At 43.1% G+C, this 17,313-nt stretch overlaps 1 protein-coding gene across 3 annotated transcripts in view; it reads left to right on the forward strand.

Annotated features, from left to right (window-relative positions):
* USP49 (ubiquitin specific peptidase 49) overlaps positions 1-17,313 on the forward strand; it is a 29,161-nt gene that overhangs the window by 10,742 nt on the left and 1,106 nt on the right. For 2 of the 3 annotated variants that reach the window (XM_071768500.1, XM_071768499.1), the window contains exons 2-6: positions 7,843-7,987; positions 8,899-10,309; positions 12,011-12,215; positions 14,884-14,992; positions 15,847-16,052. In XM_071768500.1, the coding sequence (XP_071624601.1) occupies positions 8,927-10,309; positions 12,011-12,215; positions 14,884-14,992; positions 15,847-16,052 (1,903 nt within the window). In that variant the 5' untranslated portion in view covers positions 7,843-7,987; positions 8,899-8,926. The remainder of the gene's footprint in view (positions 1-7,842; positions 7,988-8,898; positions 10,310-12,010; positions 12,216-14,883; positions 14,993-15,846; positions 16,053-17,313) is intronic. The other variant, XM_071768501.1, reaches the window with a different exon arrangement.

The raw sequence follows: 17,313 nt of genomic DNA on the forward strand, positions 1-17,313 counted from the left end.
CAAGTTCCCTCATTTCCAGAGAACTGTAGGACATGTCTCTTTCTTTTTTTTTATTATTGTTTTACAGACATCCTAAAGAATAAGTCACATTTGTTGTATTGCACATTGAAAAGCTGTTTTAAAGCTGAATTTAAAAGGTGAACATGAAAAATTCAGATACCTGGGGGCATTACCTGAGCTTGTAGTCACAGATTTTTATTCATCTCTTGCACTACACAAAGAAACAGGGTGAGTTTGGCTTTATAAGAATATTCATACTTCATCTTTAAAATTCTAGAATTTTTTAAAATCTTCCAAGTTTAAACTTCTGTGCCCTGGGGAACTGAATGGCAGTGTAAATAATAGAACAGGTAGTTTCTAAGTCCCTTTTGGACTGAAGGAGTTCACCTCTTTGCCTTTCCATGATCATTTTCAAGCCATAAACTGCTGGATGAATTCCTGGGGAATGCTGAACTGTCTCTTCTTTAAGAGGATCTTCCTTGGGAAGGAATGTGGATGGAAGACACATGCACATTTGCAACTATTTGTTGGCCTGTATAAAGTATGAGTTATTGCTCTTTGAGGATGCAGGCAGTGTGAAGTCTTTTGTTTTAGTCATAAATTTATTCTAACCAAACAAAAGGAGTTTGGTGGCTTTTTTTTTTTGACTTCTAAGAGTTTGCCAGCAAGCCTCTCTGGTAAAAAGAGTGTGTGTCTCAGGAAAGGATAGCAAAGCTCAACCAGTTCACCAGGCACAGTAAGTTGGAAGCAAAAAAAGGGAGATTAAGTTATTTTATCTGTTGTAGGCATTGGTTTGCTGTAGAAATTGGGACTGGGGAATATTTTACTTTCTTTTCAGCCTTGATCAGCACAGATAGGGTTAGCAGCACCTTTCAGTTGAAGTGAGGTCTTGGGTGTAAATATCCCAGTTATATTTGAAACAGAGACATGAAAACTGTTTCCTAAAGTAGTCAAAATTCCAGACTTCTAGGAAAAAGAGAATGTTGTGGGGTTTTTCCTCCCTCCATTCCCTAAGCACTGAATTCATCTGGAGCAATTTGATCAATGTGGTGGTTGGATTGTTCACAGGTAGTACCTGTAAATGTTTTCTATATGGTATCTTCCTGGTGTTTTGAGGGTTTTTATGGCATTGTGGTAGTAGGATGTTAACATTTGGAAGGTTTGGGATATTTCCATCTCTCAGCTGATGTAAAATGGGATGGAAATTCTCTCAAGTTATCCCCCTAAACCTATGTGAACTGGACTTCAGGAGGGTCACCTAGTTTTTTGGGGGGGTTGGTGTTAGGGACAAATTGGGGCCCCCTGAAGCCTTCTTTTTTTTTGCTGGGGAGTGTGAAAGGTTTGAAGCTGATTTTATTCAATCTTTATTGGTGTCTCTGGGCTTCTTCATTGTGCTCTGAAATCAGATAGGAACCAGAACCCACCAACTTCAGCTTCCCAAGATGATTCAGAGAATGAAGTTGGGCAGAAATTCTGTTTATTCCCACTCAGCAGGGCAGTGCAGAAAATAGGATTTTTTAAAAAATCTTCGTGCTTTTGAGTTCTTTGGGGTTTGAGGGGTTTTGGGGTTGCTTTTTTCTTTAATGACTAAATTTCTTTGAAAATTGATGCCCCAGATCCCAGGTTTGAATGGGAGAGCAAATGTTCACAGCACAGTGTGAGCTCCCAGGACCAGTTAAACATTGACACAGCTATAATTAACTTGAAGGAGTTAAAAAAGCAGAACTCACTGTGGAAATTGGCAGGAAAAGTTACATTTTCATCAAGCTCCCTTGTGATTAGAAGCTTCACAGTTGAAGGAGGTGGTGGGGTGTGGGGGTCCTCCAGTGCTTGGACTGAATGCCTGAAAGCAGCTGAAGTCCTTGGAGCTTGTCCTGACCCCTGGAGGACACTCCTGGGTGGAATATTTCAGAAGTGGGTAAGCTTTGGGCTTGGGTGGAGGGTTTTTGGGTTTTAAGGCTTCTGCTGAGTGAGGGGGTTGATGCTGGAGCAGTGGGCTGGCTAGGAGGGAGTTGGGCATGGTGGCCACTGCTGCTGCCACAGCTCCAGCCTCCTGTCTGTCTGCCTTTCAAGTTGTAGCTTACTCATATATTCCCAGTAGCTCTTTAATTCATTGCTTTTTCAAAAAACCACAGAATCCTGAATCATCTGTAACTCTTCCTCTTGTGTTTTCCTTTATTTTTTTGTCAGCTGTGTTAATTTGCCTGTAACTACCTTGATAGTGTGGCATCCCAGAGAAATTGTAGGATGTAAATCTGACAGTTCTCATGAAAATATGTTTTGAGAATAATGGGGGAAAAAAAAATAGGGTTGTTGTTACTCTTTGGAGGTGGATTTTGAAAGTCTGAAGCCAGGAACTAGAGAGTTCAGGGAGAAATTCAGGCAAACCAATGGCTCTTTGGAGAAAGTGAAGCAAAAAAGAGCTCCTTGGTTGTGTTCCTGGGTGTTTTCCTTCCTCTGGCTGCGGTGTGAGTAGTTCTGGACTGTGTAGTAAGGACAGAGGATGCTTACTCAGGTGATGTAGTGGTGACACTTGTTCATTCCTGCAGCAAATCTTTTTGAATTTTGTTTTTGAATTGGCTGGGTTGGAAGGGACCTCAGAGCTCATCAAGTCCAACCCTTGCTCCACTCCCCCCGTGGTTCCCAGCCCATGGCACTGAGTGCCACATCCAGGCTCTTTTGAAATATCTCCAGGGATGGAGAATCCACCCCTTCCCTGGGCAGCCCATTCCAATGCCTGATCACCCTCTACAGAAAGAAATTCTTTCTAATGTCCAACCTAAACCTCCCCTGGCACAACTTGAGACCTCTTGTGCCCTCTTGTCTTGCTGAGAGTTGCCTGGGAAAAGAGCCCAACCCCCCCCTGGCTCCAACCTCCTTTCAGGGAGTTGTAGAGAGTGATGAGGTCTCCCCTGAGCCTCCTCTTCTCCAGCCTCAACACCCCCAGCTCCCTCAGCCCTTCCTCACAGGAATTCTGCTGGATCCCTTCCCAGCCTCCTTGCTCTTCTCTGGACCTGCTCCAGCACCTCAATCTCCTTCCTGAGCTGAGGGGCCCAGAACTGGACACAGGACTCAAGCTGTGGCCTCCCCAGGGCTGAGCACAGGGGCAGAATCCCTTCCCTGGACCTGCTGGCCACGCTGTTCCTGAGCCAGCCCAGGATGCCATTGGCTTTCTTGGCCACCTGGGCACACTGCTGCCTCCTCTTCAGCTTCCTGGCAATCCAGACTCCCAGCTCCCTTTCTGCCACTCTGTGCCCAGCCTGGAGCTCCCCATGGGGTTGTTGTGGCCAAAGTGCAGGGCCCGGCACTTGGAATGTTGAACCTCATCCCCTTGGGATCAGCCCAACTCTCCAGCCTGTCCAGGTCCCTCTGCAGAGCCCTCCTGCCTTCCAGCTGATCCACACTTCCCCCCAGCTCAGTGTCATCTGTGAATTTGCTGATGATGGACTCAATCCCCTCATCTAAATCATCACTAAAGATATTAAACAGCACTGGGCCCAACACTGATCCCTGGGGGACACCACGGCCGCCATTTTGAGGCAGCCCCGTTCAGCACCACTCTCTGGGCCCGTTCCAGCCAGTTCCTGACCCAGCACAGGGTGCTCCTGTCCAAGCTGTGGGCTGACAGCTTTTTCAGGAGAATGCTGTGAGAGACGGTGTCGAAGGCTTTGCTTTAATGAAATATCAGTGACAAAAAAGAGTTTTTCTGTTGGAAAAAGTGTCCCTGCTAATGGTTTTAGGGAGCAACTACAGGACTGTGCTGTATGTGCAGGGGTGGCTCTTGCTAGCAGAGGAGTGGGAAGGTCTTGAGCAGGGAACTTTTTTGCCATCTTCTGCACAGCTCAGGTTATGTTTTCATTAATCATCTGAGTGAATAATTGGTTCCTCACAAATGGGTAGGTTAAAATAATCAGAGGAATAAAGTTTTGGGGTAGTTGAGTGCAATTTCTAGCTCTGTATTCCCTCTGCTATCTCCTTATTTGCTTTTTTGAGTATTTGCAGTAGGCTACAAATTCTACTCTAGAGCTGCACCAAAAAAAATTCCTGGGGGGAGAGTGGAAGGTGCTTGGGTTTTGTGTCCAAATATTTGAAACCTGTTTGATAAAATGCAGTAGATTTGTGTAGGATATATAGTTTTGATGGAAACCAGGAATATCTAAGAATGGTTTGGGGTTTTTTTCCTACAGTGTTTTGGGGTTTTTTTGTTTTTAAATGTGCTTCATTTCATGTGGTACCACTTCCCAGGGAACCAGTGCAAGGCTCTGTCTTTCACTTTCATCACTCCCAGGAGAGAGCTGAATCAATGAAAGAATCATTGAGTCTGAGCCTCCCACCTGTCCTTTAAAGATGATTTCCACAGCTAAAGGAGTTTGTGTCCTCATTAAAGGCTCTTATTTATTCTGGAATCAACTCTTGGACAAATAAAAGATGCTTCTCATTTCCAAGGCTAAACTTCTAGCACCTTTCCTGATCCCTCAACTCTTCTTTTTTTCTGTTTATTTAGAAACAGAAAGTAGCAAGAATCAACAGATGTGTACAGATGTCTTTAATCAGTCTCCAAATGTGTAACAATGGTACAAAGAAACATAATAAAGTCATGTGTTTTATTTTAACAGTCTTTTAGAGTCAAGAGCCAAATTGTTGCTGCTGCCTTTGGTTCTTGAAGCTGTTACAGGATCTTGCTGTAAGTTTTTCCAGGATTATGAGCCACGCAAGAAAAGAAAGTAGGATTTGACCCAGTATTTAAATACTGTAATTGATTTGCAAGGGGACAACTTTTCAAACTGTCTCTAGAACATTCCTGGTAGTCCAAGAAGAACTGGCTAAACTAGTTTCCTTATTTTCCTTTTATTTTATATTATTTTATTTCCATTTTAACTCATCTTGGGTTTATTGCAGTGCAGCTGCACACTCCTTCTGGTACCTTTTCTCCATGCAGAGCAGTTCCAGGGAAAGGTGCTAAGTAGGTGAGAAGTGATGAGTTTCTTGATATTTCTCAGAGGTTATAGATCTTTCTTAAAATGAGATCTACATTGATGGAAAAAAACCTGTAAGAAACAAACCTGATGCAGTGTAATTACAGAGAAGAGTTCTGTTTGTTCATTTCCAAGACCTTAAACTCTCAGGTGTTAATTCTCCACCATCAAACACTCTTGTGACAGCCTGGCACAAGCCATGAGCAACACCAACCACCTGAATTTGTCTTCAGTTGTTGCAGTATCCTCAAGAACTCCTGCCCTGTAATGTGTGCAAGGTTTGTTTTTCCCTTTGTGAACTGTTTACAGGTTCTGACTCATCTTTTGTGTTTTCCTTTAATCACAGCTTTATAACCTCTCCTGTTAGAGCATTCTCCTTGTTCTTGCTAGGGCAAACTGCTTGTTTACCTATGGAAAAGAGAGGAACAAATTTCCTTCTCAGGCATGTGCATGTCTTTCAGTGACTTATTTTTTAGTCTGTTTGTGTGGGGGATGGCAGGACTGAACCTGTAAACTCTCCAGCTGCCTTTAGTACACGTGTTGCACAATACAAGAGAGTTAATTTAATTTTTTTTTTTTTTTTTTTTTCATGAAAGGGATGAAAAATGTGAGTAAGAGGCATCTTTAATGTGGGGAAGAAAACCTGAAGTGGGGTGTGTGCACAGCAAGCAGGTGCCTCCTCTGCTTTGACACAAAAACCCCAGCAGATTTCAGTTGAGGAAGTTGAAAAGATGCCTCATTTAATGAGTTAAATAAACACCATTTCCTTCTCACTTGAGCAGCTGAACCTCTGGGGTATTAGGGCTTAGATTTGCAAGGGAAGAATCCACAGATACCTACAGAGAAACAGGTGGGGAATGTCCCATGCAGTCTGAAAGATGCTTTTGTGCTGACAACTGCTGAATTAAGGTGTAACAAAGCTGCTTTGTTAACTGACCAACCTCGGTAAAAAGCTCTTCCCTCCTTCAAGCAGGAAATCTTGCTGGTCCACCCAGGAAAAAGCAAAAGCAGTTGACAAAAGGCTTGTAATTTCTATCCTGACATCTTTCTTCATTGTTAAACACAATTCCTTAATGTACTGGATCTGGTGTGGGATTGATTTCCTGGTAGGCTGTTACCCAGCTGAAACCAGCAGCATCTCAGCTGTGGGGTTGGTTTGATTTCTTTCATTTTTGCTCTTGGAAATTGAGGCTAAATTCAGTGCTCTTTGGAAATATTTGTGTCCTGAGACTTTGCAGAGCTGGGGAGCTGCTGCCTTTGGCAACTGTTTAATCAGCCTCCAGAAAATTGTATTTTTGAGGCCCCTTTTTTTGTGTTCCACTGTACAAATTTCAGCTCTGCTGGGGAGACTCAAGGGTTAAATTCCCAACACTGTCGCATATGGCAGTGAGCAGAATCACAGATGTTGATGATACAACATAATTAGTATTCTTTTATGTAAATGAAGGCTGTCAATGTTACCATAGTGTCCATACTCTTTCAAGCTGGGATCTCTGCCACTTGGTCTCACCAAGACTAGACAGGATTATTCCTCAATTTTCCATCAAGACCTGAGCAGAAAAAGAAAGAAGGAAGAGGTGCAAAGGGTCAGGGAGGAAGGTGAGAAGGGATGCTTCCAACTTGGAAGGAGGAGACCAAATAGATCCTTTGTTTAATGTAGGGTTTCCAAAAGTATCTTCCCAGGTCCTGGGGTTTGTGAGTGAATGAAATCAGCCCGAAGGAGAGGGATTTTTGAACTCTTATTAAATCAACAAATGGTTATTTAGACACAGAGGAATCACTCTGTGGAGATGAATCCTGAAGTGGCCACTTGTGCTTTAGTGGGAGGTGGAAAAGAGTTAAAGAATAGAAAAGCTTTGATTTTTCTGTAACAGACTCCTTCTTTAGCAGCAGTGTCACTGGAAAAAGACTGTAATTAAAGGAAATTTCTGAAATTTGAGGACCACTAAAAATATGTTTTCTTAGCCTGGTCATACAGGTTTTCTGCACACCAGCCAAGGCAACTGTTCCATACCTCTCCTGAAGCTTTGGAAGCACATGCCATGGCCTTCATTATGTTAAACTTTGCCACTTGTAAAATGATGTTTTTAACTAAATATTCTGTATTCCAGACGTGCCACTCCCTGTGACATCTGTAACCACTTTGTACCTATTCTTGCTGTCTCTCCTGTCACTACTTTGTGTTGTATTCAAGTAGTGTAATTGTAGAGTCTCTGTGTAAATCTTTATTGGATTATTACAACAGGGATGTCCTTGCAGCCTTTTCTGCCCTTGGCAAAATGTAGGGTTTTCCTATTTTTCTTTCCTCTGGAGTTCTTATTTTGTTGCAGTTCACACTTGACAACTATTCATTATTTCATTTTTATTGTTGGAAAAATCATCTAGAGATGAAATTTAATTGAGGACAGATTTATTTTTTTTTTTTTCTCTTTTTCCTCATCTCCTCCCTCCTTTCTCTTTCCCCAAGTTACCCAAGCAGCCCAAATTGAAGTGATCACAGGAGGTGCACATTTTCCCCCACTTTTTTTTAACTCGGATTTTTTCCTCTGCCATATGTCGGGTCATCCACTACAAAAGACTGAGGATGAAGAGGCTACATGTGATCAGCAGATTTCTAGAGGAGCAGAAAATGAAAGCAGGAGAATGAAATTCCAGAGTGCTTCTTGCATGTGACATCTCTCAAGATCTGAGTAGTTGGGTTCCTAGGTGTGTTCATGCTCTGACTCCCAGATAATTCTCTTCTCAGTGATAAATGTTTTCTCCGCAGTGGCTCTTGCACTGGGGGGGGATTCATCGTGTTCAAAAGCAACCCTGCCAGTGCTCTTACTTTGTTTATGTGCATCACAAGAATATTCTCTCTCTCTAGGGCTTTGAAGCTCTGCTGCCTTACAATGAAGACTTAAGCAGTAATTAAATTCTCCAAGAACCACCAAGACTCCTGTGGCTGAGATGGGGATGTTCCGCGCTCTGGATGCTGCGTCGCGGAGGAGAGGATGTTTAAAAATGACTCCGTGAGTAGCACCAGGGGGTCTGGGCTCTGTTTCTGCACCCTGAGCTCTTGAACTTGGAGCAGGAAGCTTACAAAAGAAACAGCTTACAAAAGAAACAGCAGTGCTGGCACACGGGGTTTTGGTTTGTATCTTTTATAAAACCCACGGGAGCAGAACGTGGAGTGGAAGCTTTTTGTGCCTTTGAGTTTTAGGATCCCTGCTTTGGTTTCTCTTCAGTTGTAATACACTAATTCAGTAAATCAGTTGCCTTTCTAGTTGTGTGTGTTCACACAGGCATTGTATACATCCAGGTGTTCCTTCAGGTTTACTATAAGGTGGTGTTACACATTTCCTTTTGTTTTTTTTTTTTCCCTGCTGACTTTTTTTTAAAAATGTAAATGTTTGGGAGGCTGTAGGGAAATCAAGAGAATTGGAGGGTAGAGCGTAAAGCCTGTAGACTTGGAAATGCTCTGGTTATGACAATTATCTGCTATTTTTGTGGCTTTTGTGAGAAGCTGGTCACCTCACTCTAGTTCCTGATGACACGCATTCCAATTCCAAATTCATCTTGTATGTATCAATTTCAAGGGGGCAGCTAAAGATCAAATGTGTGTGTGGACTGAATTAATCTTCTTCTCCTTGGAAGAGAGCCACTCAGGTTGGGTAAGGCATGCTGGCAGCTGGCTGGGCCATCCTGAGGAGACAGAGAGGCAGTTTTATTCTCTAGACCTTGTCAATCCCACAGCTTCTGCTGGTACTAAAAACCGGTTTTAAAAAAAAAATAAAATAATTGGACACAGAAAGAATACAGTTGGTTGAGGGAAAACTGCAGTGGAGACTTGACAAGAAATGTCTTGCTAGCTGGTGCGTAAGAGATAATTTTAAATAAAGAGCTGCTCTGAGATGCTTTTCTTTGTTTCTTGCTCCCCAAGGTCGAAGCAGCGAAGCCTCCTGTAAGACATGGATAGATGCAAACATGTTGGGCGGCTACGACTCGCCCAGGACCACTCGATCCTGAACCCCCAGAAGTGGCACTGTGTGGACTGCCAGACCACCGAATCTCTCTGGGCTTGCCTGAAGTGCTCCCACGTAGCCTGCGGGAGGTACATCGAGGAGCATGCACTCAAACACTTTGAAGAAACCAGGCACCCCTTGGCCATGGAGGTGAACGACCTCTACGTCTTCTGTTACCTTTGCCAAGATTACGTCTTGAACGACAACCCGGAGGGTGACCTGAAGCTGCTGAGGAGCTCTCTGTCAGCAATTAAAAGTCAAAAACACGACCCCTCAACCAGAAGTGGCAGGACGCTGAGGTCGATGGCTTTGGGAGAGGATGTGTGCAGCCAGCAGAGGAGCCCTCAGGGACAATCTCAGATGCTTAAGGCTCTCTGGCACAGGCGCCAGGCCTTGCTGGCGAGGGCTCTGCGGACCTGGTTTGAGAAGAGCTCCAGGGGGCAGCTGAAATTAAAAGAAAAGAAACAAATGGAGGAGCTGGAGAAAAAAAAGGAGGCGGCGAGGCGGCGGAGGCAGGAGATGAAGAGGCAGCTCCTGGAGGAGCTGGCAAACACTCCTCCGAGGAAAAGCGCGAGGTTGTTGTCTCACATGCGCAGAGAGAACTTGATTCCAAGGAAATTTCGGGAGGTGGCCACTCCTTCCCCTACCTCAAGGCAGATGCAGAGCAGCAGGTTCAAACAGTTCTATTCCATCCGGCGTCAGCCTCTGATGACTCCCGGGGTGACGGGTCTGAGGAACCTGGGAAACACGTGTTACATGAATTCTATTCTGCAAGTGCTGAGTCACCTCCAGAAATTCCGAGAATGTTTTTTGACACTTGATCTCTGTGAAACAGAAGAACTCTTAGCCAAAACTGTGAATGGGAAGTCTAGGATGCCTGGCAAATTGGCAACTGGGCCTGCTGCTAATGAGTCGGGGAAGACTGACAGACTGGGATCGTATGGCACGCAGAGCTTGCCAGCTGGCTTAAATGGTGGCTCCTCGATAAGCAGGAGCTTAGAACTCATCCAACCCAAGGAACCAAGTTCAAAGCACATCTCCCTCTGTCACGAATTGCACACCCTCTTCAGAGTGATGTGGTCTGGCAAGTGGGCTCTGGTGTCCCCCTTTGCCATGCTGCACTCTGTGTGGAGCCTGATCCCGGCGTTCCGAGGCTACGACCAGCAGGATGCTCAGGAATTTCTCTGTGAGTTGTTGGATAAAGTCCAGCAGGAGCTGGAGTCGGAAGGAACGAAGCGCAGGATCCTCATCCCTTTCTCTCAGAGGAAGCTCACCAAGCAGGTTCTGAAGGTGGTCAACACCATTTTTCATGGGCAGTTGCTTAGTCAGGTAGGCACCTGCTTTTGCACAGGACTTGGTTGCAGCTTCACACCAAGGAGCAAAGGCTCTGTTTCTTGAGGAGCCACTGGTTAAGTGAGAGAAACTGGTTAGGAGCACCCTATGAAGAAGAAATCTATTGGGTTGCTGTGCAGATTGTCAACTTTTCTGATACTTGTCACTTGTGTTGTCCATTCAGTTGACTTTTGCCACTTGGGAACAAAATCTGCACAAGCCAGAGAAGTTCTGAGCCCTTATTTTCAGTTCTTACCCTGTTTTTGCAAAGTGTCTTTGCAATTTGTTTTGTCTCTTCCTGTTTTTTTCTGGGGCTGGAAAGAACACAATGAAGGACAGAGAAAGTAGTCATCCTGAGCTATAAAGAATAATCTGTCTGTGATAATTTTTTTTTTTGTTTTTTTGGCAGGCATTTGAAAGTCATCTTGAGATACTGAACATGCTTAATGTATGTTTCTGTTGGAGCTGAAAGTTCCTGTCGTGGTGCTCAGGCTCTTACTCCTGTGCTCTTCCCTTGTCTGAAACATATTAACTCCCCACAGGGCAGACCCTGAGAGCCCAGTGCATTTTGAAAGAGCTCAACTGCCTTTGCTTTTCAGGAGAAATGAAATCTAACTAATGCCTAACTCAAGGGTTTACAAGATGAGACCAGAGAGGGTGTTACATGTGTGTGTTCTCATTTCTGTCTCTATCAGCCTTCTCAGTCTTACTGAGATAAGAACTTAATGTGCATATTAAAGGTTAAAAGGTTTATTTTTCAAGCCAAAGCTTTTGGCTTTTCAGGGAACTGAACTTCTTGTGGGCATCCTGACTAAAAGCTCTTTGTTCAGTTGTCTCTTGCCTGTGGAAGATGATACCTGGTTCAGTGGTGGGTCTGTTGACAGCATGAAGATGTTCACAGGTCACTCTGAATAACTTGCTGAGCTGGTTATTCTACTCATGTAACTCCTGTGTACATTTACAGTATTTAATTTCAAAGCCCTCTACACACAGAAGCCTTCCTTCCCTCTCCACTTGCTGTGAATCCATCTTGAAATCACTTCAGTGGATGAAGCTGCAAGGTTGGAAGTGAGTTTCTGGTAGATGGTTCTCACCACTACCTGGATTCTGGCCAGATTTGCTTTCTGGTTTTGTTCCCTCCTCATGTTCTCACTTGCTGCCTCTGAGTTTAATTGAAAACTTTTCTGTTGTTCTTCTTTGGAATACTCTGAGATGAAATGAGAAAACAAGTGCATCTGAAATTTGTCCTTTCATGCTCCATTCATGAATAATTTTTATTTAGTTACCAGGTGAAACTTTATAGGAATTATACACTTTGAAATATGCAAGGGAATTAGAGAAAACAAGGAAGGAAGATGGCTTGATAAATGCAAATGTGTGCTTTTTGTGGTAGAAAGCAGTTCCAAGGTGCTTGTTACCCAGCTGTGAACTGGTGTTGTACCTGTGCTGGTGCTTAGCTGAGGAAGTGCAGCCCATAAAGGTGAATATTATCTTTATTTTTATTTCTTTTGACAAGTTGAAATTATCTACTCAAGGCAGACAGCTTTCAGACTGGCACTGAGCAGCATTTCTCTTGACTCACAGATCATCTTTATGTCCCTAAAACTGCTTTTTGGCCCTAAACTTTAGATGCAAATGTCACTGCCCCCCTGCAGACCCCTTCATAACTTCACTTGTGAACACACATTTCATTCCCAGGTCACCTGCATAACCTGCAACTACAAATCCAACACCATTGAGCCCTTTTGGGACCTTTCCCTGGAATTCCCTGAACGTTATCACTCCATGGAGAAAGGGATCATCCCAGTCAGCCAGACAGAGTGCATGCTGACAGAAATGTTGGCCAAGTTCACTGAGACTGAAGCTCTGGAAGGGAGGATCTATGCCTGTGACCAGTGCAACAGTAAGTTTGTTTTGCTGTGAAAAGGTTTTTTTTTGCTGAGTTCCAAGCTTTCTGATCCATGTTTTTGTCTGTGAAAACATTTCTTCTGCCCTGTTTGGATAGGGAAGTTCTTGCTGCTCCTGCTGTCTTGTTTCCTCCTCCTTTTGGGTGCCAGTTCAGAACTGCTGTGAGGTTTTTTTTTTTCCTCATGCCTGCCTTTCAGCAGCACATTTTACTGAGGGTTGAATGTGAGCCTGTTCAGAACTCCTCTTGCTGTTTGTGGTGGAGGGGAAGGCAGCTTCAGGCATTTCCTTGTGGGGAAGAGTTTTGGATTTTGAGACAAAAGGAGGAACCTTATCCCCAATGATTTGCTCAGCTCTGTGTGGCTGGCAAACTTTTTGTCAGGGTTTAACACTGGCCCAGCAATTAAACCAAGTGACAGCTCTCTAATAATCTCTCTCTTCTCTCTGATAAAGAAAGGAGAGAGACTGATGGGTTGGAAACTGAACTACACAGCTTTAATGAAACAGGAATGATAAATAGGAAAAATGACTAAATCTATACAAATACACAGGAAAATTGATCCCAGGTTCCTCCCCCCTCTCCCCCAATAACTCTCCCATCCCCACTGAGGCTGCAGGGCAGCTCTGGGAAAGTCCAGGCTGGAATCCTGGGGTCAGGAGCAGTTGGGAGCTGGAGGCAGAACACACAGATCCAGGCTGGGATGGATCAGGAGCACAGGCAGAGGAAGGGACGGAATCCTCCCAGGATGCTGAAGGAAACAGGGAGAGGGGAAGAAGGGGAAGCAGGAAGGGTTTGACCCTTGTGATCCCTCCAATTTCTCCTGAGTATGAGGTGTATGGGATGGAATCCTCTGTTTGGTCAGTTCTGGCATCTCTCTTGTCCCTCCCTCCCCAAAGGAGGCTGCAGGTGGGACCTCTTTGTTCCTTCTGGAGGGTAAAATGTTCCTCAGAGCTGAGCAGTGGCCTTGGCTCTGCACACCAGGCTCCAGCAGTAACTCTGAACATCAAGTGGGATCAGTCCCAGAGCAGCCACTGAACAGAAACTTGCTGTTCATTTCAGCAGTGCAGCTCCTGACAAGAGACTGAGCTGAAAGCAAAAGGACAAGACAAAAAATCCCCTTTATCCTGGCCCAAACCAGGACACTTTTATAACAAGTCATCTGTATGCTGCTTGTCCTTGATTGAATCCAGGGACCAGAAATCACAAATGAGGAGCTCTCAAGGTCTGCTGCCAGGTTAGACTTTCCAGCTCTCTGTAAGCATTTTGTCAAGATGCAATGAAGTGACATTATTCTGGGAGTCTCAGGTTAATGTATTACCTGGTAGGTGAACACATCTTTTGCTGTGCTCAGCTAGAAGATGACTCCTGCTTTCCTGCAGTAGGTCTGAGTGTAAGGTCATTACCTACCTGAAAATAATTTCAGCTTTGTGTATAATCATGCAGCTCAGCTACTCTGATAAACTGGATTTGAATATTTTTTTTTTCCATGCAGGTATTTGTGGCAAATGTTTAGCCCCTTGGGAGGAAAATGCCAATAGTTTGACTTACATTGCAGCTAAGCAGCTGAAGTTGCAAATATTTGTAGAGATCTGTTCTTTATCAAGATGCAAATCTGGTCCCAGGTACCTTCACAGAGCTTTAGGAAATAATCATTGCCTTACATGTTCTTGAAACAAAGCCAAATATAATCTGAACAGATTCTGGTCTGCAAATAACATCCACAAAGTGGTGATATGGAGGAGTCCAGCTTCATCTTACCTCTGTTTTCTTTGATTCTTTGGGAAAGCCCAAATTTTAACCATTCCTTCAGAGTTAAATGGCTAAGGAAACATTAACCAGGTAAAAAAAAGTCAGGGAGAGACAACCAGCCTGCATCTAGGTGCCAAAAATTATTGGGGGCACTGCTTGTCAGACGTGATGGAGGAGGAGCAACCCATCTGTTCTGAGCTGGTGCAGTGAGGTGCAGAAATCTAATTAACAGGTACATTTCTTATTGGAAGCCCTAAAAGCCACCTGTCTTTCTCCTGGTACAGTCATATGTTCAGTGTCCTGGAAAGAGTAATCACTGGGAAGAGGAACCTTCCTCCCTCTTTAGTTTTGCTTCAGAAAGAAGAGAGGTTTTGTGTTCCTGGGCAGGCAGAAACCCTGCCAGAACCTGGTTGGAAACATTTTCTGCTCACTTGTATTAATACTACATTCTTGAGCTACTGAAGCTTGCTACTAGAAGCCTTATTCTAGTGCTCTGATAAATATTATTTTTTAAAAATGCAACATCAAATAGTATAATTTTTACACTAATGCTTCACCTGTTGAAACTGCTACAGCCCTGGATGGCTGGGGTCTCAGCTCTGTCTGAATATTTCTGGTGTATTTCTCAGCACGAGTGGCCTGAAGGGCATAACTTGGTGTGATTAGGAGCAGCACAAAAGTGAAAAAGCTTCACTAAAAGCCTGAGTTTTGATCCTAGAGAAGCTCCTGCTCTGTGGAGGAATTCTTAGGAACCATTTACCCACGTGTCCATCCTGAGCACTTGTGAGCTGGAAGAAAAAGTTCATAAGAACTTTTCCAAAGTTCATAAGGAAAAGTGCTGTGTTCCCTTTTGAAAATTAATGACACTGTGACAATTTTTGCCTTGATTTTGATTTTTTTAATCTATTTCTGGTAGGCAAACGGCGAAAGTCTTCTCCTAAACCTCTTGTTCTGAGTGAAGCTAAGAAGCAGTTAATGATCTACAGACTACCTCAGGTCCTCCGACTGCACCTTAAACGATTCAGGTGAGTGGGGCACACAGAGTGGTGTCAGCCAAGCCCCCTGATTCTGTCTTTTTGGAAAAAAATTCTTACTGTTGCTTCCTGGGAAATGCATCTGCACAAACATTTTAGCCCAAGCAGATGGGTGATACCCTCTCTGAGTACTAGTTACTAGGACTAGTTACCTTCCAGTCAGTTTTGTTTGTAGCATGTTTTCTCCTGTACACACAGTGGAATGTTCTGTAAATAACATCCACAAAGTGGTGATATGGAGGAGTCCAGCTTCATCTTACCTCTGTTTTCTTTGATTCTTTGGGAAAGCCCAAATTTTAACCATTCCTTCAGAGTTAAATGGCTAAGGAAACATTAACCAGGTAAAAAAAAGTCAGGGAGAGACAACCAGCCTGCATCTAGGTGCCAAAAAGGTGTCCTTGAATTCTGCTCAGTGGTATTTGAGTTTGCAGAGTTCAGACAGCTGTGAGCTGGATGAACCAAGAGCTGGAAGCCTGTGCTAATTCCAAAATGACCTATTTACCTCTTGAATAAAACAGCAGAGAAAGTTAATAATGTTATGAAAAGTTCCTAAAACGTTTAGCACTGCTGCTTAGGGTTTGTATTTTTATAAGTGAGCATTTTAAGTGTTGTTTTAGTGTCACAGTAGGTGCTTGGCTCTCTTTGTGTGAATCTCAGCAACATCCTAACAGAGGGACGGGGTCAGCTGTGTGCAGGAGATGACTTTAGGAGATGGCAGAGGGAAAACAGGAGGAAAAAATCCTGACACCTGCTTGGCCTTAGCTCTTCAGAGCTCCTTCTCTCTGCCTCTCCCTGCACAGAGGGAGGGAGCAGCAGGGTTTTGATTCGTGCCCTTGTGCTTGCAGGTGGTCTGAACGTAATCACCGTGAGAAGATTGGGGTCCATGTCCTCTTTGACCAGGTATTAAACATGGAACCTTACTGCTGCAGGGACTCTCTCTCCTCTCTTGACAAAGAGACCTTTGTCTATGACCTCTCGGCTGTGGTGATGCATCATGGCAAAGGGTTTGGCTCAGGACACTACACAGCATATTGCTACAACACAGAGGGAGGTGCGTGTGCCTTGGGATGGGGGAAACAAAGCCAAGCAGCTCGGGGCTCATTCCATACCTGTAGTGCTGCCTTGTAAAGCTTCATCAGCAGAAGTTGCTTTGGAATCAAGTTTCCTGACATTCAGTAGCTTGGTTCCCAGAGTGTATTGCCAGGAGCATGTTTGCTTTAGGTTTTTTTCAGTTCGGTTTTTTCTTTTCTTTTTTTCTTTTTTTCTTTTTTTTTTTTTTTCTCTTTTTTTCCTTTTTTCCTTTTTTTCTTTTTCTTTTTTCCTTTTTTCCTTTTTTTTCTTTTTCCTTTTTGCCTTTTTTTCTTTTTTCCTTTTTTCTTTTTCTTTTTTTCTTTTTTTCTTTTTCCTTTTTTCTTTTTTTCTTCTTTTTTTCTTTTTTCTTCTTCTTTCTTGTTTCTTCTTTTTTCTTTTTTCTTTTTTCTTTTTCCTTTTTCCTTTTTCCTTTTTCCTTTTTCCTTTTTCCTTTTTCCTTTTTCCTTTTTCCTTTTTCCTTTTTTCTTTTTTCTTTTTTCTTTTTTCTTTTTTTTTTCTTTTTTCTTTTTTCTTTTCTTTTTTCTTTTTTCTTTTTTCTTTTTTCTTTTTTCTTTTTTCTTTTTTCTTTTTTCTTTTTTCTTTTTTCTTTTTTCTTTTTTCTTTTTTCTTTTTTCTTTTTTTCTTTTTTCTTTTTTCTTTTTCCTTTTTCCTTTTTTCTTTTTTCTTTTTCCTTTTTCTTTTTTCTTTGTTTTTCCTCTTTTCCTTTTTCTTTTCCTTTTCCTTTTTTTTCTTTTCCTTTTCCTGTCTTTCCCTTTCCCTTTCCCTTCCCCTTTCATTTTTTTTGTTTTTTTGCCACAGATTGCTTTGCAGCCTTTGGGATGCCTTTTCTTGCTTGCTGTTAACAGCATGAATGCTTCATTTTCTCCTGCTCTGTAACCCCATGGAGCTGCTCCAGCTGGGTGTCTTTTCTCAGTATCCTTGGGATGATGAGATAAACAGAAAGTGTTTTGAGGCTGGACAGGGACTATTCAGGAACAACATCCGCAGGGTTTTTTTGTGAATTTCCAGCAGTCTCTTTCTGCAGCTGAACGAGAACTGACTCTGCTTTCTGACTTGTGGAGAAAGAAGCACAAATTGGCTGTCTCCAGGGAGTTTTTATTTTCCTAATTGAGTCTTTGGGCTGTAATATACAATTGCTTAAATGATGATTTTCTATGTCTAAACTCTTTTAGCAGCACACAAACCATCAAAATGTTTTCCAGATCAGAAACTCCTTTTCA

This window comes from Heliangelus exortis, chromosome 25, assembly GCF_036169615.1.
Source record: "Heliangelus exortis chromosome 25, bHelExo1.hap1, whole genome shotgun sequence".
Lineage (NCBI taxonomy): Eukaryota > Metazoa > Chordata > Aves > Apodiformes > Trochilidae > Heliangelus > Heliangelus exortis.